Here is a 23432-nt window from a genome sequence, read left to right as displayed (position 1 = left end):
GACTGTCTCTTAGCAGACCCCAATTCATGCAACCTATCTTAGCTGAGATGAATGTGAAAAACTTGCTCTGATTACTGTGTAATAAACCCCAGGAAATAACAGAGCAATTTGTTTAATAACACAAAAAATGGGTGCGAGATACAGTCTGTCTTCATAAACAGGTGTTCATAAAACAAATGAAAATGGGAATTTGTGATTATTTTAAACTAAGCAAAGGAAATTATATCCAGCAACCCAGTTACTTTTAAGGCAAGGGTGAGCATCATGCATGGCCCTACTAAGCCATTTTGTGGGCCCCAAAGACACTCTGAGGTATAAAAATAAAAAGCCCCCCCCCCAAATCCATGGTGTGAATCCCTGCTGAAAATTGGAAACACAGTTTCACAGCCAATTTCCCAGATTCACAGTGGCTTTCTAAATGTTTATGTCATATTAATTTGACTTAATTATTTAATATTCTTGTCTGCTTTTATTTTTGTTTGAAATTGTTTTTCTTTGCCTTGATTGGTTTAATTGTATGAGGAAGTCTTTCAACAGAGTTAACTCCCAGTCTTCCTTCTGCTTTAATTACAGACTGTTTTCAATTTTCTATTCCTTCTTTCAGTGATTAGGAGTTGTTTAGGGTGTGAGTGAATCTCCAGTTTAGCAAAGCAAAACAAAGGGACAGGACTGAGGGTGGGAAGTAGAAGCTTTTAGCCACAGAGGTAGGTAAAGACAGTAAAGAGTTGACATTGAGCATTTTTACAGAGCAATGGTTCCCAACCTTTTTTGTGTCATGACCCCCTTTGATAATAGACTGCCACCCCACCACCACATTTGCATAAAAAGGCATTTTAATGAGATAAAGTCATCTCTTCTTAGAAAGTAGAGGCTTCTTTCTCCCCCAAAGGGTCTGTTTCTCATACATAAGTGCACATAAACACTAACTTTAATATCCATCTCAAAAAGGTCAAGCAATAAATTATTTAGCAAGGATACAACACATATAAGGCAACCGGTGACCCCCACCCCCAGAAGGCACTTTGCAGAGTGACACTGAAACAAGACAGTGGAGAGCACTAGAGCAGTGGTTCTTAACCTTTGTTACTCGGATGCTTTTGAACTGCAACTCCCAGAAACCCCAGTCAGCACAGCTGGTGGTGAAGGCTTCTGAGAGTTGCAGTCCAAAACTCCTGAGTAACTCAAGGTTAAGAACCAGTGCACTAGAGTACTCCTTCACTATCACACTCTTCTTGTTCAGTTATGATGTGGTCACTGCTGATATTTGTAAACATTTAGATTCAGTGCCCAGCTGTGACAAAAGAGAAGCATTTGTCACTTTCCTCCCTCCTACTCTTTGTCTCCCTCCTTTCTTTCTGTTTTCCCCATGGCCTGTTTTGTATTGCAAACACCTGTCTGTTTTTGCCTATGAACCCTTGTAAAGCACCACAAGCCATAGAAGCGTGGCATGAACGTAGCACATAAGTACATAAATCAGTAAGTAAATCTGAAAGGAGTGTGATGGCTTTAACTAAAGCACTACCAATCTTTAATACAAAGAAATAGTTCTACTGGTGGATCTGGGAAATAGCTGATTATTTGGAAGCCATTTCCTATGCTGTATGATTCATAAGCAAACACTGTTTTGATGGCATTTATATTTCTTTGACTGTTCCCATTACCATAACCCAATGTCCCCTTTTCTTTTTCTTGTCAACTTTCTTGTAATATATTTTACTAAGAATGTGATCCTTCACTTGTCTACCAAGACATAAGGCACAGAATTTTATAATTCTACTTTACCACTGGCATAAGTCCATCAGTATAAATCTCAGCAATGAATCGGCACTAGTTAAAAAGTTGGTGTTTGTATTTGGTGTCATATACCAGTCATGTGACTTGGCTCATGACTAAAAATGAAGTTAAGTATTTCCCCCTAGTGGGCGATAGGGTATAACCAGAGATGATCTGAGAGTGTTCATGGATGCAATTAATTTGAAGATTTATTTAAATTGCCTCAGATGAACTGGGAATAAGATCCATGAAATGAAGGCACAATATAAGAAAAACCAGAGGAAAATCAGTGAATTTATAACAATATAATACAATGATGAAATTAAAAGTGTAATCCAAAACAATCCAGATTAAACTATTAGAAGAAATTATAATATGCAAAATTAGCCTCAGTTAGTTCTTTATAAAACACGACATTTGCCTGCAATCTTTCACCAGCTCTCAAGTTAAAGCTCACTATGTTTCTGGAAGTTTAGAAGTATTTGGTCTAAAAGACTGAGACAGGTACATAGCTACATACTGTACAGTATTACAAAGAACAGGTTCCCAAAGATTCAAGAGAATGTGGACAATAAATTGATCCATGGTAATCAGCCCCCCCCCAAAAAAGTAAAATAACTCTATGTATGTTGAGGGAATCAGAACAGAAGAAGAAATGAAGACGAGTTCACTCAGAGTAGTCCACAGGCCAGGAGTCCAGCTGAGGAAAATGTAGGGAAAGCTGATTAGGGAGGTGTAGAATTTCCCAAAGGAAGTAATCTGTTTTAAAAACTGAAGGTTTCTCAAAAAGACCCCAGAGCAAAATCTGCAAAAAGTAAAAATTGCATATTTACTTGAATGTGTGTCTTTTTCTCCCAAGCAGCAATTGCTTTTTCGTTCCACAGATTCTGATTCTTCTTCATTCAGATTGACTTCTTTATCTTCATCACCAAATTTCAGTCCTATATGACAGGCTGGGGGAAAGTTCCCGGAAAGTAAATAATTTCTTTGCTCTGAGGCAAGTGATGTGATCCTAGCAACTTCTCAGGATACACTCTGGGCCTTTGAAAGTATCCCACTCTGTAGCCTGTCCATACTGTTGCATTTTCTTCCAGCTTGGCCAAAACAGTCATGCATTTGTCGTTTTGCTCATTCCATAATGCACATGACGAGTCTGAGAGAAGCTCTTTGCCCTTTCTGTCAACAGAATGTGTCAGTCATACAGTTTATGAAATAAAAGCAAAGTCCTTCATTCCATTCAATAGGTAGGCCATTCTATAGGTCAGTAGCCTATTCCAGAGGCTATGTATCTGTAGGCCAGTCTAGTCCTCATGTCCATAGGCTTTTACTCCAGTGTACCCATGAACCCTTAAGGCAGGGGTGGGAAATTCATTTCTATAGGGGGGGCACATGAAAAATCTGAACTGTGTTTGGGGGCTGAACCAACTTTACTTAAAAATAAAATGAAACAGTGATGTTATGATTGCTTTTATTTTAAACTTGTTAATCTTCACAAATACTAAAGAGGTTTTTTGCGGTATGTTAGAGATAAGCAACTGATCAACTTTAGACAAAAGGCTATAAATCAGGGGTGTCCAACCTTTCACCTTCCCTGGGCCACATTAGAAGATGAAAATTTGGTTTGGGTTGCACATAAATTTGGTTTGGGCCGCATGGGGGGGGGCAGCCCTAGCCGTCCTCCGCAGCCCCACTCCAAGCACGCTTACCGGCAGCTGCGATCTCAGACAGCAGAGGCTGCCAGCTTCAACTCCAGCGGCTTTATGGGGCCGGGAGGGGGTCCACCTATTGACGGGGATGGTGCAATGCAGTCACACAGCTCCCCTCCCCTCCTGCTCCTTCCTTCCTTCCCTCTCCCCCCCCCCCCAGCGTTGTGATGTGCCCCAGCCGCATTCCGGCCGCAAGCACCGGCAGTGTAACTTGAAACTTTGAAATTTTTTTTAAAATAAAAAATTGCACTGGGCCTCATTATGAGCCGACCTGGGCCGCATGCGGCCCGCGGGCTGCAGGTTGGACAAGCCTGCTATAAATGGTTTTGATGTTGGGCGGGCCAGAAAGGAGTGGCTCGTGGTATGTGGCCCTCGGGTCGCACTTTGCCCAGGTTTGCCTTAAGGGAAGACTTAAAGTAAGGCAAACCTGGTGTTTTGATTTAGTGTATGCATGCATGCATCTGAATAAACCCTTAATGGATTCTCCTCTGAATCTTTAAAGTGATTCTTGGAGGGGGGGGGATGTGAGGAAAATGTGAGGTGCTGGAATACCATAGTTTGCTTTAAATCAATGTTCCAGTCAAAGAAAGTGCATATAAAGCCCTTCTTGTTTTCCATGAACTCATGCTATGTTTGTTTTAGAGGGGAGGCCCTTGCTAGAATTACAGAGAACAGCATATAAGAGAAGTAAGAAGTCTTTCAGGTCTACCAAGGGCACAAATCCATCTTTTTTTGACAGTAATACACCATTGTTCAGTATGTTCCTGGTTTACATTTAATTCCTAGCTGACAAGTGTCCATTTTTCCATGCCTATTCATTAGTCACTTGTGCATTAGCAATGCCTTGAAGGCATCTCAACTACCTCTTATCACATCTCGCAGAACATGATAAAAGATGTCCCTTAAACTTTACCCATAAACCACTTCCATCATAATAAAGTCCCGAAAAAGTGCAGGAGGAAATTAAGTGGAACAGTTTCACACAAAGGAAATTCCCTCATGCAACGTGAATTTAAAGAGCAAAGGGTGCTGAGAATAAAATATGAGTAAATATGACACAACAGTGCAGTATTTTTTTTTTAAAAAAAGTTTAAATCCTGGGCACACTCAGTGTTTTAAATGTAAGGAGATACAGAACAATAGAAGAACAATATACTTACAGCTCTGCTCAACCATTAAAAGGGGAGGGGTTAATTTGAACCTGCAAGCAGGAAGCACATTCTAGCAATAAAGGCAACCTTATTTCTAACAATAGGCTAGGCTAAACTAGGCTCATGGCACAGTGGTTAAAGAGTCTCATGGTAGCCAAACCTCTGCTCATGATCGAGGTTGAATCCCATGTAACTGGCTTGAGTTTGACTCAGCTTTCCATGCTTCTGAGGTCAGTAAAATGAATACAGTACAGTACATAGTTTCCTGGGGCAGGGGGTGGGAATGTGTAGCCTACATAATTAAATTGTAAAGTACCAAGAGAGTTCTTTAAGCACTGTGGGACAGTATACATGCCACACACTTTTCAACTGCCCTGAACAGGATAAACCAAAACTCTGGCATATGCTTCTTTCATAGTGATCTGTAGTCTCCTTCAGATGTGAGGAACAAGAACCACTTTCATTACTAGTTTATCACACTGAAGTCCAACATATCTGGGGGACATCAGTTTGGGAAAACCTCCCGCAGAGTATCAAAATAAGCTGGGCTGGCATCAGAGTCAATATGCATAGAGGCTCTTGTGCCTATGTAGACTTTTCTGCTGATTCGAAATACTGTAATTTGTTGAAATCCTGTTCACAGATTCATTTTTTGGGGGGAATAACAAATTCTGATTTATCCTGCTGAAGGTCGAAAGGCTACTGTGGACTCTTTTTTGTCATGAGGAAGCCATTGGAGGCTGCAAGATGAGGAGAGTGAATCTTTTTAATACAGTATCTGAAAGTCACTGCTGTTGGTACAAATCAGCTTGGGAAAATCAGAAGTTTTTTATTTCTGAAAAAAATACCCTGTAGTTGATGTCATAATTAGACTTACTTGGCATGGAAAACAGAATTTTAGCCACTGATTTTATTCCTTGGTACACATTCTTTGTAAACATTCATACTTCGGACACATCACGAGAAGGCAAGATTCTCTGGAAAAAAAAACCCAATAATGCTAGGAAAGATTGAAGGCAGCAGGAAAAGAGGAAGAGAAAATATGAGATGGATTGATTCCCTAAAAGAGGGAAACCACAGGTTTCAGTTTATAGGAGCTGAGCTGTGCTCTTGAGGACAGGGCATTTTGGAGGTCACTCGTTCATAGGGTTGACATAAGCCAGTGGTCACTTGATGGCACGTAACAACACACATTGCACAAATGTAACACCCTGGTATTCTTTTTAAGTTATGTGAATGATAAATTTTTTGAGAACATGTATTACTAAAGTATGGTTTAAAAGAACATCAAATTCATGTCTTAAGTGTTATTATTTTTTAAACTCAAGTCATTACTTTATTCAAGTTGTTTTAGAATGATAGCAAAATCTCACTGTTGTTTGGGGAATTTCAGGAACAGAGAATGGTATTCACAGAAACTCACTGTGAAATTGCCACCTGCAGTTTTGCACTCTTAGAAGTCTAGCTACTTCTGCCTCACCATTCTTTGGGGACTCATATGCCTGCTTTTAGCAGCTATAAAGGTACATCCATTGCCAACATGGGGCTTTACTTTTCCTACTCAACTGTAATCTGAGTGTAACAAACAGTTTTCCCCTGGATCTGTAATCAGCTGTGAAAGTTTAAACAGATGAAGCTTTACTAGAGAAAAATGCACACAGTCTGAAGAAAAATATAAGCATTTAAACAAGGAATGTAACAGGGACGTGGTGGCGCTGCGGGTTAAACTGCTGAAGCCTCTGTGCTCCAAGGTCAGAAGACCTGCAGTCGTAAGATCGAATCCACACAACGGAGTGAGCCCCCGTCGCTTGTCCCAGCTACCGCCAACCTAGCGGTTTGAAAGCATGCAAAATGCAAAAATGTGGGGAGATAAATAGGTACCACCTCAGTGGGAAGGTAAACAGTGTTCCGTGTCTAGTCACGCTGACCACGTGACCATGGGGGATTGTCTGCAGACAAAACGCTAGCTCTATGGGTTGGAAATGGAGATGAGCACCACCACCTAGAGTCGGACACGACTGAACAAATTGTCAAGAGGAACCTTTACCTTTACCTAAACAAGGAATGTAGTTTTGTGAAAGAGTCGACAGACCTACAGAGAGAAAAAAAAAGCTATCACTTGTTACTCATTAGATCAAAACATCAAATCAGGATAGTAAAAAAAAAAATCATTTAGGACAACTAGACTCAGAAACCCAATAATGGCACATTCTGAGTGCTTGGAAGATACAACAGAGGAGCAGCAGGAGTTGTAACCTTGAGGAAGAGATGAGCTCAACACATGACAAATATACAGATGTTTGTTGTTTCACATAAACCATTATGGTCAATGGCTCTGATTTATTGCTGCTCCCATCTCTTTTCTATTTTGAAGTGGATACTTTGAAAGGAATATTTTATTTGCATTAGTTGTAGCTGTCCGTAAATATTGCTAGCTAGTGTCTTTCTTCTTTAGAAATCTATTAGTGGAATACAGCTCTAAAGACCCAGAAGAAGTAACTAGAATGTAAGTGCTCAGCTGCATTGTAAACACACAATTATCTCTCTCTCTTTTTAAGGGTATTATTTACTTAATAGTCTCTAATAGCTGTTTTAAGGACCATAGTCTATCATGTCAGGGTCTGTAGTTAAGACAACAGTACTTTTAGTTTGTAGATCATTGACCCAGTGGAATATAATGGTGCCTTTTTGAGTGTTGGAGCGTATCAGGTCAGAAGAAAGGGGGGGGGGGGAATTCGAAATAATTAAATCCTACAGAAATACTAGGAGGGAAGGGGCCTTCATCTGTGCTTATTTGCATCACCTCAAAAAAATCTCCTCCATTACACTGAACAGAATTTAGGTAGTGAGCAGTACAAACAAATTGTCAGTATTGCGAGTTAATGAAGTTGCCAGCAAAATTGCATTCCCAAAACCAAAATATATGTTACTGCAGAGAGGATCATGATTTAAAATGTTGGTGTCTTAAAATCAGGTTTAAATTAATGCTTCAGTAGGTTACATGGGGAAAAGTAAAACCAAACTCCAGAAAATATGCTTGGATTATTACCTGCTCCTAGCATACTACTGCTGCTTTTACTGCAGTAACCTTGAATGTTTGTGGTTTATTATTTCTACTCTGTACCTTGCTATAGCTGAAGGCTCTTGCAGCGAATGCTAGATTTCTCTTCTTGCCATCCCATGTTTGGTGTGTCGTGCTCTTGTAATAATGTAGTTGTGCTGTAATGACATTTGAATATGCAAAGATGCAGACCATATGGAAGCAATGCAGGCCAAAATATTTTGTTGCTTCATGGAAAGGGCATGATGATACTGCTCCTTTCACAGACATTAACTGACTGGACTGGCTGTTGAATCTTTCTTCAAGAGGAAGGGATAGCATTTCTATTGCATCCATAGAGCCTAGGGGAAATGGGTAATTTGTGCCAAGCAGTTTGTGCTATCTTCTAGTACAGTGGCGGTTGTTTCAACTCCAGATGTATCTCAGGAAGTCGGTGCATGCGCTGGTCATTTCCCGGATCAAGTAATGCAATGCTCTCTACATGGGGCTTCCCCTGAAACATGGAGACTAAAATGAGTCCAGAATGTGGTGGCCAGACTAGTAGCTGGTGTGAGCAAATCTGATTACATCACTACAGTTCTGACTTGTCTCCACTGGCGACCCATTGTGTCCCAGATCAGGTTCAAGATGTTGATGCTCATATGTAAAGCCCTGCATGTTATTCACTGTCGGAATGTCTTTTCCCAATGTTATCTGCCCAATCCTCCAGCGCTGCTTCCCAGACTAAACTCCTTCGGGTCACCACCCTGAGGGAGGCCCAGAAGTCCTCCACAAGAGATTGAGCCTTCTTTGGGATGGCTCCAGTGTTGTGGAACCTGGTGGAGCTGCACTTGGCCAGCTCCCTGCTGACATTCAAAAGACAAAACACTGCTATTCAGGAAAGCTTTCCACACCAACCCTATTTAATTTCAGTCTTTCTGTCCCTGTTCTGCCATCATTTAGATAATTGTTCTTGGTGCCACTTGTTTTTATTTATTAATAATTTCATTTTCCTTAAATGATTATTCAGCACTGTATGTTTTAATGATTATTGTAAACTTCCCAGAGTAGTCTATATAAATTAAAACCAAGTCAATCAAATTAACAAACAAAATACTGTCCCATACTGCTAGAGCACCCTCTGGATGATTTACAACATATTTATGCAAACAGTACTTTGTCCCCCCCCCCTCCACTCCAATGAGCTGGCTGCTCATTGTAATGACCCCGGAAGGATAGAGGAGTCAACCTTGAAATGGTTGCTTCAACCCATTGAGATTGAACTCATATCATGATCAGAAGTTTGATGGCAGTGCTGCAGTTTAATCACTGTGCCATGTACCTTGGGTAACCCAGGTGTTCTTAAATTCTTAACTGTTAGAGCTGTACGACAATGGAACCAGTTACATCAGAAGGTGGTGAGCACTCTAATGCAGGACACATTCAAGAGAAAATTGGGCAACCATCTTTCAGATTTGCTTTGATTTGGACTCCTGCATTGAGCAGGAGTTGGACTCAGTGGCCTTATAGGCCTCCTCCATCTCCATTATTCTTTGATTCTATAAATGCCTGAATAGGGCCTTAGTAATATTACTGCTAACAGGTGCAAGAAAGTCATTCTGTCAGGATACCAGAGACAATACTACTAGTAGTATGAGGAGGAAAAGCAGAATGACTGTGTAGGGTTCTAACACTCTCTTTAACTTGATACTTGTGATTTACGTTTCTGTGATGCACATTCCTTTCCTTTACAAAATAGTAAAGGTTCCATACTGCCTCAGTTTTCCTGTGGTTTGCCAATGAGTACAGTTGACAATAGTAATCTAACTACAACATGTCTTGGGGTCATTTGTTTGTTAATAGTAATGTATACTCATCAACCTCATTCTGTGCATTATGGAACCATGCCAACACAGGAAAATGGCATTGTGCCCATCTCAGCAGCTGATCCAGGAACCTCAGTGACTTTTAACATTGTTAAAGACATTTTTTGCAGAGCAATTTTCAGAGGAAACGAGAGGAACAAGGATACAAATCTTTGAGTGCCTGAGTCTGCCAAGAAACAAGGTCCCTACATGTTTCATGTTTCTATTTTATTTACAAACAACAGTTTGTAGGATTCTGTCACATTTATTATCTTAATTAACAAACAGAAGCCAAGATGAGGCAATAACGATATAGTCAGTTTTAAAGAGCAGGAAAAAACAAAAAAACTAACACAGCAATAATCATGCAACTGGATTGCACCCTATGGTGGTGCATCATTGCAGATCTAAGTTTGCAACTAGTGTCCAAGACAGGATGTCACAGGATGCAAACCTAAGGATTTAGTATTGTTTTTGTTTCTGACAATAAGGCTGGTCATTGTTAATAACTGGAAATATATAGATTACTTGACAATTTCCCCGTGGCAATCAAGAATTTGGCAATTAACACTAATGGAAAAATTAACTTTTCACGTTTGCTTCTTAAGATCTATGTAAACTTGCCTTCCTTGATACTTGACTTTCTTTTATGTAATATGCAACTCCATTGGATGGTTCTCCACCTCTAGACACAGCCTTTGGGGTTTATTTATCATAGAGATTAGTATTTTCTCAATGATATGAATATTCATTTACATTTTCATATGCCGGCTTCCTTAATAAATGCGTTTTGCATTCAGCTTTCTCTAATGCACAACTTTTATTCAACTTTCCCTAATACACCCATTTTTGTACACAATGTTTCAGCTGCAAACAGCATCACAGAATTTAGACATGGATACCGTTTGTCTTCTGATCTGCATATTCATCCAAGAAGGATGTGTTGTTTTGGGCCATGGAAAAATGGAAGCAAGCAAAAAAAAAAATTGTTTCCTTACGAAACGATGACCAGTAGGATAGTAAAACTCTTTGGATCTCCCCCCTCCCCTCCAGATTTGCGGAAGACGTTTGAGCAAGAACCACTTGGGAAAGAAGTATCTTTAGAACAGGAAGTCCTGCTCCAGTGTCGCCCACCCGAAGGAATCCCAGTAGCTGAGGTGAGTGACAACAGCTTTCTTTTAAGGGGGGGTGGGGTGGGGTGAACCAACACAGTTATTCTAACTGAGGCCTAATCTGTGGCTAATGGTGCAGTGAATTAGGGGATGGCATGATAAATGGGAGGTAATGGAGATCTAACTGCCTGCTGCTGGTAGAATAGATTGATTGGGAACTGATTAATGACTTCAGAGTCAATTAGAATGCCCCAGTAGGCAGAGCTGCAGGGCGTTTAGTTTCGGGTTTTTTGCTCCCTTTACAAGAAACAAGAACACAGCAAAATCCTATCTGTTATCTCTAAGCCAAACAGTGGGTAGGATTTATTAATGCATCTCTGTTACCTCCCACCCAGCCATCCTCATCTTTTCTAACATGCTATCAGTGAAACAACAAGCTTTCACATTCATAATTAAAACATTTAAATAAAAGTACTTTGTTTTATTGCTATGATTTTGCAAATTGTGAGTCATTCGGGCTGTGTAACTTTAAAAATGCACATGCTGTGATTTGATACAAAGCTGGAACAAAGGAAGAGTATAATCCATCGTTTAATGTTCCATGTCTGTTTTACTTAATGGCAATTAAAAACACATGAGGGTATTCTTTTGTCTTTCCTGTGTAACTGGCCCTACCAAGAAGAAGAAGAAAAGAAAAGAAAACCATGAAACATTCAGAATGGGGATCCCATATGTTAAAATAAAGACTGTCTTCACCTCACATACAAACACATTCACAAACACACAAGGTAGCCATGCTGCTTACTGCTTCTTGGATTGCACACAATGCAGTATTACTAGCTAATGGTATTTATGGCTTGAAAAGCTTATCCAGTAGTCATTAAAACAATGAACATGGTCTAAAACAGGATTTTGGGGGAAACCAAGTTCATTGTAATCAAAAAAGCAAGTGGCCCAAGAAATGCAGTTAAAGATCAAAATGGAATTGTGACTCCATTTCCCCACACTTGTTCTCCATTATAAATCATTCATTAGGCTGTTTCCATCCCAAAACTGTTGGCAAGTATTCTGAAATGTGGTTGAAAGAGCAGTGGATCATAGCCATGAAGTGGAAATCAGAGTATAGATGGTCCAAAGTAGCTTGTTTAAGATAAAGAATGCAATGTGCTAAACAACCTTAATAGTCATTTTGAGAAGCTACATGGTAAAGTTCTACGTATTTGCGGTTCTGCTGCATGACATGGATTCATGGACATTAATATCAGTTATTATGAAAATATAGAAGTATTTGGAATGGGGATTGATCACACTACGTTAAAAATGTCTTGGATTAAGAGGGAAGTCAACAAAAAAAGTATTAAGACAAACTTAGAGAGACAAAGAAATCATAAAACGTTTAAAATGCAGAAATCTAGAATACTTCAGCCACATAATGAGGGATGAAAGGTATGGATTGTTCACCAAGGGAAACTAAAACCAGGGTGTGTGTGCAACAACAAGAAGAATTTCTTTTCTGAAAAACTATAAAGAATATTTCAGATGCAGCAAACTTCAGTGCTACTGCCTCCAGGGTCAGAATGGCCAAACTGTAGGAGAGGAAGAAATGCAGAATTGTAGCAATACTCCAGCTCCAAAGGAAGGCATTTGGACTGCAGCTATGCCTAACAGGACCTGGAGCACTTGACTGCAGAGCCAGGTGCTAAGTGTTGACTTTCCACTGTGCCATTCAGGCGAAGAGACAGTCAGTGTGGCCTTGGGCAAGCTACAAAGTCACGGAGTGTCCCACCAAAAAAAAAAAAAAAAAAAAAAAAAGGTAAACAATCTCTGAAAACTCTATACTTAGGAAACTGTGAAAGAATTGCCTTCAATCAGAACCAACATAATTGCACATAAGGATTAAACCAAACTCAGTGAGAGTAAAAGAATCAAGCTCAGTTTTGGGATGCAAAATGGAGAATGAGTTTGGGGAAATGGAGCCATATGGGTTTTTCTGGTGACTTTAAATAGCATTGACCCTGGTGTCCTTTTGGTGGGGTGGCTCTGTTGGGTTTGGGAGTTGCAATATTGTAGCCCTTCCTAGAGAAAAATTAGCAGAACCTAGTGCTTCTGTTCTACCAGGTAGCCTTTGGGCTGTTTCTCATGATTTTAAATAGCAGGGAAATGGCAGGGAAAAATCATATGATCCATTATTGGGAGAAAGGTGGCATATAAATAAAACAAACAAATTTTATGTCAACGACGTGCTGATAACATGTAACTCTATCAGTTTTCAACCTACACATCCCAGGGAGGCTACAGAACAGTTTAACAAGTGTCAGGGAAAGTTGTAGAATGAATGAGGTTTTATAAAATAAAGCTTTATCCAAGTCAGGATGGAAGTGGCTAGGAAAACCAGCCCATCTGGACAGAAGTGTGCCATCAGTTTTGGATGGGGTTATAACATCCCTGAGAGGTAGGTTTGCAGTCTGGATTTTCTAGCTGGGCACTGCTTGTGGTGGTAGCTTTCTTCCATATCCCGGCTATGAACCTGTTTTGAGAAAGCAGATCTGCCTTCATACATGCATGCATTCGTTATGTCATTTGGCTGCTTACATGTTGTTTACTGTTCAAACTTGGTCTAGAAAGGTGGCCAATGAATACTGTAAATATGAAGTCCTGTTGATGTTAGCGGCAGAATGATGTACACATTTAACTATCTCCCTTTCAACCTCAAGTGGAACATTAAGCACATGTTTAATGTAGTTAAGAAGCTGAACTAGTGCAGGCTTAAGTATGTTTCTCCGAGGTAGTTGAACTGAAATGCTTGAGTTTGTACCCTGTTTCTCTTGCTCCATTGACAGATGTCACAATATTTCTACAAGGATGGTAAATTAAAATCAGTGGTGTTTAAAGTTACTAGGCGAATTACATCCATGTACAGTTTCTGGCATCCCATTTTTCCAAACTTAGTACATATGAGAAACTTGCGTTCACTAAGAATGTAAATAATTGGAGAATATGTTATCAGTCACAAGATTCTTTCAATATATATAACTTGCAGAAAGGTGAAATATATTTTTGCTGATCAACAAAAAACTTGGTTTTTAACAATGCTTAATGTTCCCTACTTCAGAATACTTCCTTTCATTTCGCTGTCGGCAAAATGCAGAAATCTTGCCAGCTTGCATAAGGTCTAGTTGAAATGTCATTGTTAGCAACACGATGCTTGTCATTTGCTTCCATGGCTGATTTCTCTGAAGACTTACCTGAGCTTCACTTTGGAGCCACTGCCTCAAATACATCAAAATTTTCAGCAAAAGTGTCTGGAAATAAGAGAAGAATAACAGCTGAAATCTTTTTGCTTAGTGTAGTAAATTACAACTAGAGGAGGCCTGTTGAATCCGTGGGGATTTTGTAAGTCGACTCTTCCACAAGTTTCATTGATTCAGTGGGCTTACTCTAGTTGCAAATTGCTACACTAAGCAACAGCATTTCAGCCAATGTATGATTAATCTTATTTTATTCCAATGTTTTATTTCCTGAGATGGGATGGGATTAATAATTTATTGCAAAGATGGGTTGACTTCTAGTAAACCCAGTTCATGATGACTGTAGTATTAATCACTTGCTGTTCTCTAGAATATATCAGTATCTCTGCCTCTGAATGTCTTACCAACCAGCTGTTTCACACTGACAAGAATATTTCTAACAGGCACATCATATCAGTGATGCATGGTGGTACTTAGGGACTTCATTACCTTTGCTAGGAGTGGAGATTACTCCTGACTGGCAGATTGTCTGTGTGCAGCATTATGCACATAACACACATCATACTTCCCACTGTCTTATTGCAGAAACCAGAAGTAGAAAACCTGACTGTGTTCCTTATGGTGAGGGATGGGGAGTAACAGGATGAATTACAGAAAGAAAGTTCTAACTTTAGTTACATGCATCCTGTCAGGAAACATTAGGATTTCTAAAGAAAAAGATTATTGCAAGAAATAAAGTTTTGAATATTTTAAAAGATAACAAAAGGGGAAAAAACATTGCAATACACAAACCAGATGTTTACAGATGCTATGTGCTTTTAACCAAACCACTAGCCAGAGCAAGATATATAGACAGCAATGTCCCTCTATTTTTCCACTACTGTGGGGCAGAAGCCCTGCCCACACATGTGGGGTTCTGGCTGTGACCAGAAGCAAGTGGATGGCAACTGTGGTTTGGCTACGTGGCCCTGACCCAGCACTGTATGTCCCTGATCCAGTGCTGCTTAGACAGAACATTGGTAGGCAGCAAAGGACATTTTTATTTAATGAAGTGCTGAACTACAGGTAGTATTAGTTGCCATACATTATCTCTGCACCCATTTATATCATAATGTAAATTGTTTTCTCCCCCATAGGAAAGCATGGAGCTGTCAGATTTTGACAGGTCCATTGGTTCCTATGGGCCAAAAAAAAAAATTCACAAAAAATTAACGAAAAGTCAGATCAAAGCCAAATCAGGTTTGCACATGACTTAAGGGGTCCTCTAACGAATCCAAGCATTTAGAACCGTTTTTGACCCTTCTAAGACACTTTTTTAATTGAAAAAAAACCATCGTTAAGTGAAGCAGGGGACCTAAAATCGCATTCGTTATGCGAAGCATGGTCCCAAACTTCGCTAAGCGAAAATCGCCCATAGGAAACATCGTTATACGGTGCATATTATTTTCTAAAAAAACACATCGTTATGCAAATTCATCGCTAAACGAGGCAATCGTTAAGTGAGGCACCACTGTATTTTATCGCACCTACAAAATACATGTTATGTTCTTTGGATTAACACGATTACAACTTCAGTCAATGCAAGCATATTTCAATACATTTTTGAAAATCTGAATGGAGCAGAGTATAACCCCAATAATAGATGAGCTTTTTAAAGTTAACATCTGGTGAATATTTGAAGTTCTTTCAACTCTTTTTATATCTCTAATCTTTGAGTCATTCTCCCATCAAGGCTCTATGTATCATAGACAAAAGACTAACAGGGAGTGTAATTATCTTCTCAGCTTTTGTCCGTCGTTTTCATATATTAAAGTTTCTTTTTTTTTTCTTTTCTTTTTTTGGTTTTTGATTTCTAATTGGTAAGCATTGAAAGAATGGAGAGCAATGGCTGCAGATTTTGTCCTTCACTTCATTGTAGCTCTGCTTTCTATTTAAAAAAAAAAGAGCCTGGCATGCTTTAGTAACTTATATTGTTACTAAGAAACATGGCTTCTTAACATTTTATCTCTTTCATTCAAGTTTGTTCTGCTGTTACTGTATTTATATGAGTTACTTGCAAATTTATCATGGGTATAATGCATGATTTATGTACTCTAGTCCCACATTGAAGAGACAAACTCTTCTCGTTTCAAAAGTTTAAAAGGTCAAGCCTGACCATCATCATCCCTGCTATTCAGGGAATAGCAGGGATGATAATGATAATGATTATGATTCAACTCCAGGCATTGTCAAAATTATAAAAACATTGACTGGTATTATATAGCAGGTACACGTTTTTGTTGTTGTTGTTGTTGTTGTTGTTGTTGTTGTTACTGTTGTTATTATTGCTTTTCCCTAGACATGGGAAAAGAAACAAGCCACCCATGCTTTGCAAAGAGTTTGGCTATGACTTCCCTTAGGGCTGGCTCTGCTGTCCTATGGGAAACTGGGCTGCCCTTTGAAAAGATGGCAGCAGTGGCTTCCCTTAGGACGAGCTCTGCTGCCCTAAGAGAAGCTGCAGCCATCATTTTTGCAAAGATGGTGGCGGCAACAGTGGAGGGTGCAGTGGCAGAGATCATGGCACTGTGAGTGGCAGCAGCCAATGTAAGGAGGCAATGGGGGCAGTGGGAAGGGGGCAGGAGGCTCGGCTTTCCCCTCCCCCCCAAAGATTGCACAAACAGATTACAAAATTAGACATGATATAGTAGCAAAGTTAGTACACTGGTCATTATACAAAAAATTTAACTTGCCAGCCTCCAAAAACCCATGGAAAGATCAGGTAGAGAAGGTGTCAGAAAATGAGGAAATCAAAATCTTGTGGGATTTCCAGATCCAAATGGACAGACACCTTGAACATAACGCATGCAGCATAGTAGTAATAGAATGAAGAAAGGTCTGGATCATTGACATTGCAATTCCAGGGGATGCCAGAGTTGAAAATAAAGAATTGGAAAAACTAACAAAGTACAGAGACCTGGAAATCGAAACATCTCACCTCTGGAAGAAACACACCTCAGTTGTCTCTGTAGTCATTGGGGCTTTGGGAACAATATCAAGAAATTTCACACAGTACTATATGTAATCAGTTCCAGATCTCAGAAATCACACCATCAGTTCTACAAAAAACAGCAACATTAGAAACAGGATACATATTGTACCACTATTTAACAGATACTTAGGTTTTTGGTTAAAACTTGTATCTGTTATAAAATACCAGTCAATGTTTTTTTATAATTTTGTCTGTGCCTGGTGTTTTTTAATAAATAATAATAATAATAATAATAATAATAATAATAATAATAATAATAATAATAATAATAATAATAATAATAATAATAATAATAATAATAATAATAATAATAATAATAATAATAATAATAATAATGGTGTCACTCATCCTTGCCTTTGGACAGGCTTGTATTTAATTTAGGCTAGGATTTTCCTTTGTGCAGACCAAATTGTTTACAACAATGGTTCCGAGAGCTGCATTTCTAGACACTAGATTTCATCTCCCTCAATCCTTTGCTCCATTGATTTTTCTTTTGAAGCTGGCTTAGTCTGCCTTGAGTGTTGGAATACCTCACATATCACACACAGAGAGAATCTGAACAACAAAAATTCTTGTGATACCTTAAAACTAACAAGTTTTATTTATCAACATTTTTTGTGGAATGCAATCCACTTGTTCAGATATAAAGTTCAGATACTAAAAATAAAAATCACTGATTTGGGATATATCTTCATTGACTTGCTAAAAAAGTTTTCTACAGGTATAGATGATACAAAATCTGTGGCAAAGGGAAAGAAATTTAAAAAATTGAAAAACTCTTGCCAGTGTAAAGGACATTGTTCTTGAAGACATATTGCTGGTGAAGTCATGTGAAGTTTGCAGATTCAGTGAAAAACAAAGGTGTAAATATTTCAGTTTGTAGACTCTCACCTGTCTACAGACAAAATCCTGTGTCATGAGTAAGTCACAAAGCTAATTTAGTATCACTTAATTTGAAATGGGTATATCCTAGAAATACAGTGGGGTCTTGACTTAAGAACGGCTCGAGTTAAGAACATTTTGACTTAAGAACCACTCTCATAGGAAAATATTGACTTGACTTACATACTTAGATTTGAGTTAAGAACTGAAAAAAACCACATGGGAGGCAGGGAAAGTGCAAAATTTGAACTTTCAGTTAACTGTTGGCCAGTGAAAAGGGTGCCTGTCTGCTTCCTCACTCCTCCCAGCGTTTACAGAGTGGATTGGGAGACAGTCTTCAGACTGCCTGGACTGTATTTTCCCTGCCTTCCCTGAACCTTTCTTGACCTAAGAAAAAAAGAAACAAAATATCCCCCTCTAGTGGTCGAAGGCAGAATAGCAGCTTCCCATTAGTTTCTATGGACAGAAAAGAGCAGATACGGATCAAATGGTTTTCAATGCATTCCTATGGGAAATGCAGATTTGACCTGAGAACTTTTTGACTTGAGAACCGCCTTCCAATACGGATTAAGTTCTCAAGTCAAGACCCCACTGTACATGAAATGGTAATATAGAGGTTATTGTCTTTAATCTTAATCATGGTCCATTTCTGCCACTCATGGTCTTAAATCTGGGTTTAGGTGAGAAAAGCTCGCAAATTGGACAAGCTTTTGTCTTCCAACATGCAACACTGGATGATTTCTGGAACAATCATCTGCTGTTAATATCTGCTGTTATTACAGGCCATGCAACATGCTTTCCCTTTATCAAGCAGGAAAGAAGGATGACTGCAAGCAAATTGGCTGTGTAATCTATTTGCACTGCTGTTGTGACAGACCCCAATTAACACTTGGCAGGTCCAAGATCATCTATGCAGGAGCTATTCTGAAGAGCCATTTTCTTCTCTTCTCTTTTCTAAATCAGGAAGGAGATTGGAGATTAGTTTGACACAGTCGCTGTGTAGACTCCTTCCAACACTATTAAAAGAAAACGGACAAAACATAAATTAGTATGAATACCTTAAAATGATATTTTATTGCTGCCACTAGCTGTAACTGGTGAGATAAAGTTTTGAAGAGGAGAAAAAATGGACTGATGCAGGATAACTTGGACATTGAAGAATTACAAGATTATTTTAATTTGGAGAAGAATGCATTTTGAAGACTGCTTTTATTTGTTTGAAATACTTTTATTGTAATGTGCTAAAAGATGCAGCTTCTAGAAGTCTGATACCTAGCTGTGACCCTGACTTCCAAATCAAGCTATCCGCAGGGAGCAAAGACCTATTTTAATGGTCCACCCTTGAAGGCTACTGGATCCTATAGGATTCCAGGATTCCATGAGAGGGATTCCGGCTGATCTGACTGGTTCTCCTGTCGAGGCTCTGGTTGATGGCTGGCTTGCTGCTGCCACCAGGGCTGTTGACACGATCGCTCCTAAATACCCTCTCCGTTGCAGAGCTTGGCCAGCGCCCTGGTTTAACCAGCAGCTGCGAGCTATGAAGCAGAAAAGAAGGCTAGAGTGCATTTGGAGACAGGATCCAATGGATTATAATCGGATAGCTGTCAGGATCACGACTAACCACTACCTTACTAAAGTGAGGGCTACTAGTCGAGCTCACTTTGCTGTCTGGATAAGCAAAGCTTCAAATCAGCAGGCGGAACTTTTCCGTATAGTCCACGATCTATCCAGAATTGGTCTAATTGATGGGCCTCCTACTAGTATTTCACCTGACCAATTTGCAGCATTTTTAAAATCTAAAGTGGAGGCCATCCGCCAGGAGCTGTCTCCTTTGTTGAACACAGTAGATTGAGCAGAGACGTCCAGCGCTACGCCTTGCCCAATGAGATTTGATCTCTTTCAGCCTGTGACGCCAGATATGGTGGACAAAGCGCTTGACTGCTGCCACCACCTCCTCCTTTGACCCTTGCATGGCCTGGCTAATCAAAGCAGCCAGGACTACAACAATCGAATGGGCCACAGCAATAATTAATGGGTCTCTCCAGTTATTGTAATGTGTTTCAAGGCGACACTCATTAGGCCCATGAGGAAGATGTTTGGTGGTGGACAACATTGGCAATTATGGGCCCATCGCCAATGTTTCTTTCCTTAGCAAAGTGGCAGAGAGGGTGGTGGCTGATCAGCTCCAGGCTCTTTTGGATGAAACCAATGCACTGGATCCGTTCCAGTCGGGCTTCAGGCCACACCACAGTGCGGAAATGTCATTGGTCGCCCTGTTTGATGACCTGCTGAGGGAGGCTGACAAGGGCAAAAAGTCTTTGTTGGTTCTCCTCGATATCTTAGCTGCCTTTGATACCATCAACCATGGTATCCTCCTGGGGAGGCGCTCTGAGCTGGGAATCGGTGGCCTGGCACTTGCCTGGCTCCGATCGTTCTTGGAGGACCATAATCAGAGACTACAGCTTGGGGAGAGTGTTTCAGCCGCGTGGAGCCTCAATTGTGGGGTTCCTCAGGGCTTGATTATCTCTCCAATGCTGTTTAATATCTACATGAGGCCGCTGGGTAGGGTCATCAGGGGGTGTGGAGCTTTGTGCCATCAGTACACTGATGACACCCAGGTCTACATCATTTCTCCAACCACAGTGGATGCCATTCCATCCCGTCAGCGCTGCCTGGAGGCTGTACTGCAGTGGGTGCAGGAGAATGGAATGAGGCTGAACCGGACAAGACAGAGGTCCTGAGGGTGGGTGGCCCCTCCATCAGTGGTTTGGGAAACTCCTTCTCTTTTGGAGGAGTGACTCTCACTGCGAAAAGTGAGGTTTGCAGCTTGGGGGTCCATCTGGATCTGGCGCTCACCATGGAAATGCAAGTGATGTCAGTGGTCTGCTCTGCCTATTTCCATCTGTGATGGATTGCCCTATCTTGATATTGGAGCAGTCACCATTCTGGTCCATGTGCTTGTAGTCTCGAGGTTAGACTACTGTAACACACTCTATGGGGCTACCTTTGAGACTGATGTGGAAGCTTCAAATGGTGCAGCATTCAGCAGCCAGACTTCTCAGTGGAACGAGAAAATATCAGCATATCTCCCTCAATCTGGCTGCCTTGCATTGGCTGCCCATTCATTTCCGCATTGATTTCAAAGTGTTAATGATTACATATAAAGCCTTAAATGGTTTAGGATCTCAATATCTAGTGGAACTCCTCCTCCCACCTAGATCTACCCAAACCACTCATTCTAGCTGGGAAGGGCGGCTGAGGGGCCTAACACCTAGGGAGGCCCAGAGAGAAAGAAAAAGAAACCGGGCCTTCTTGACAGTGGCCCCTTGACTTTGGAACAGTCTGCCCCCAGAGATCTGTCTGGCTCCCTCGCTGGGTGTTTTTAAGAGCAAGACCTGGCTCTTTAGGCAGGCTTTCCCTCCTGTCATCAATTGAATTTTTTTTCCTTTCCCCATTATGTGCCACATTACTGTTGTTGTTTTTTTACTTTATTATATTGTTTTTATTCCATTTTTTATTGTTAGCCGCCCAGAGTAGACTTCGGTCTAGATGGGCGGGGAATAAATATATATATAAAGAAAGAAAGAAAGAAAGAAAGTTTTAGTAGTACTTCCAGTCCCTCAATTAAGAAGTGAAGCAAATTATAGATCTGCATATTGAGATGTGAATTTAATTGTTATGTGCCTAGTGTTGCATTGTAGCATCCAGGAAAAAAGGAAGATAAGGTGAATGGCAAGTACCAGCCTATATGTTAAATCCAGAAGTGTGATCAGGTCATTAGGTGGACAACTTGTGTGAAGACTGAATTCTCCAAATATAAGTAAGGAACTTTCAGGACTAGACAGATTCTTTTGTCCAGAAAGTGAGCATTGGAGATTCTTTTAGATCCTCCTGGCATAAATTAATAGATAGCAAGCTAGAAGACATGAGTTTATCATTAACAAATTTGAATACATCAAATTGTTGACACAGTGTTAAAAACTGAGGGAGGAGGAAAAATACACAAGGACAACTGCCTGTTTTCATACCAAAAAAATTGCTTTTGGTGTGGCCCACACACTCTAGGCAAGGAAATTTAATCCTCCCCCACTCTCAAACCTCCCCAGTGAAAAACAGTTTATTAGCTGTGAGACCTAATTGACTTTGGCAAGTGGCATTTGAGATCCACTGGAATTGTAGTAATTGTAAGCAGAGTGCTTTTACCAGAACATTTGCTCACTCATATGTAATATCCTGACAAGACACTCCTGCCACTAACAGTCCACTAATTTGCATTTAGACTTCCATTTTCAGGTTGCTTTCACATCCCTAAATACTAGAAGCCCTTGATTTTATATGAACCCCATAATCAGTCAGGCTTTGGTGGGAATGGCTGAATTTCTGCTAGTTGGTCTGGCACACCAATTTTGTGAGAAATTACTGGGCACTTTGGTCTAATTTTTTCACAGGCAATTAATGCAACAAACATACAAAAATGAACTCTAAATCAGCTTGGCTGGATAGCTCAACGGTTTAGACATTTAGCTGTGGAGCCAGAGGTTGGGAGTTTGAGTCCCCAACATGCCAGTGCTCTATGGCCCTGGGCAAGTTACACAGTGCCAGAATGCCCCCAGAAGAAGGGAATGGTAAACCATTTCTGAGTATTCTCGACTTAGAAAACCCTGGAAAAGGTCACCGTATGTCAGATTTCCCTGACAGCACCTGACATGGCAAACACAGAATATTGTGGTGTTAGCAGGAGAAAATATTCATTTCTTCTAAAGGCCAGATCTCGGCTGCCCAGAATCTGTTTAAAAGTGTGAACGTCAGAGGGCTAGTTTTGATGCAGTCCTTTGCATTTGCAGTTAAGTGTTTCCTACATGGATGTTCCAAAGTAGTGAAAATCATACTCATTGAGTTGCTACATTCCCTTCCATAATCCTTCCCAATATTTTTTTTTTCACCGAAGCATTGTTGTTCCACATGCCTCACTCAATTAGTGGTTGTGTTTATAGTCTATTATTTGGAAACATTTCTGAATGGGTTTTTAAGCATGCTGCAAACCATGCTGTGCTTATACAGTTAGTAGAGATGAAACTTTGTATAAGTGACACTACAACAGAACCAATGTAATGGAACAGTCAGCGCACTGGGCTGAGGCACAGGACTGTGTGAGAATAAAGTGGTTGAGGTGGGATGGAGAAGAAGAGTAATATATGCCAACAGGAGTTCATCAGAGATAGAATGGGAAATAAATAGAATTCATAGATAAAATAGACAACAGAGCTGGCCTCTTTATATCGCCATCATTTTAACTAATAAAAAAAGTTGTTTCAATATCTTCCGAAGCCATTTCCCTCCCCCTTGTAAGCCATATATTGAGATTCTATCGGAGGAACACAGCCGTTGTTTAGCACAATTACTCCCTTTCTCATTCCTTTAGCTCCTTTCAAAGATGCCCCAATTTCCTTGGGAGTGAGAAATGATCTTGGAGCGAGGCAGCCTCATCAAATTAACACCTTGCAATAAGGTTATAGATAAAAACATTGGTGAGATCTAAGACAAGTTAATATGACATAAGCAACTAAATGAAGTTTTGCTTTGGAATGTGTGATTTGCTACACCTTCAACAAGGGGCTAATTGCTTT

General features: G+C 40.1%; 1 protein-coding gene across 4 annotated transcripts in view; it reads left to right on the top strand.

Annotated features, from left to right (window-relative positions):
* The window catches only part of UNC5C (unc-5 netrin receptor C), a 413186-nt gene that overhangs the window by 279666 nt on the left and 110088 nt on the right, over positions 1–23432 (top strand). For all 4 annotated transcript variants that reach the window (XM_078394597.1, XM_078394596.1, XM_020798665.3 and 1 more), the window contains exon 4: positions 10589–10692. In XM_078394597.1, coding sequence (XP_078250723.1) covers positions 10589–10692 — 104 coding nt within the window. The remainder of the gene's footprint in view (positions 1–10588; positions 10693–23432) is intronic.

This window comes from Pogona vitticeps, chromosome 5 (genome assembly GCF_051106095.1).
Source record: "Pogona vitticeps strain Pit_001003342236 chromosome 5, PviZW2.1, whole genome shotgun sequence".
Lineage (NCBI taxonomy): Eukaryota > Metazoa > Chordata > Lepidosauria > Squamata > Agamidae > Pogona > Pogona vitticeps.
Note: the sequence above shows the minus strand (reverse complement) of the source record. Positions and strands in the feature narration are given on the sequence as shown.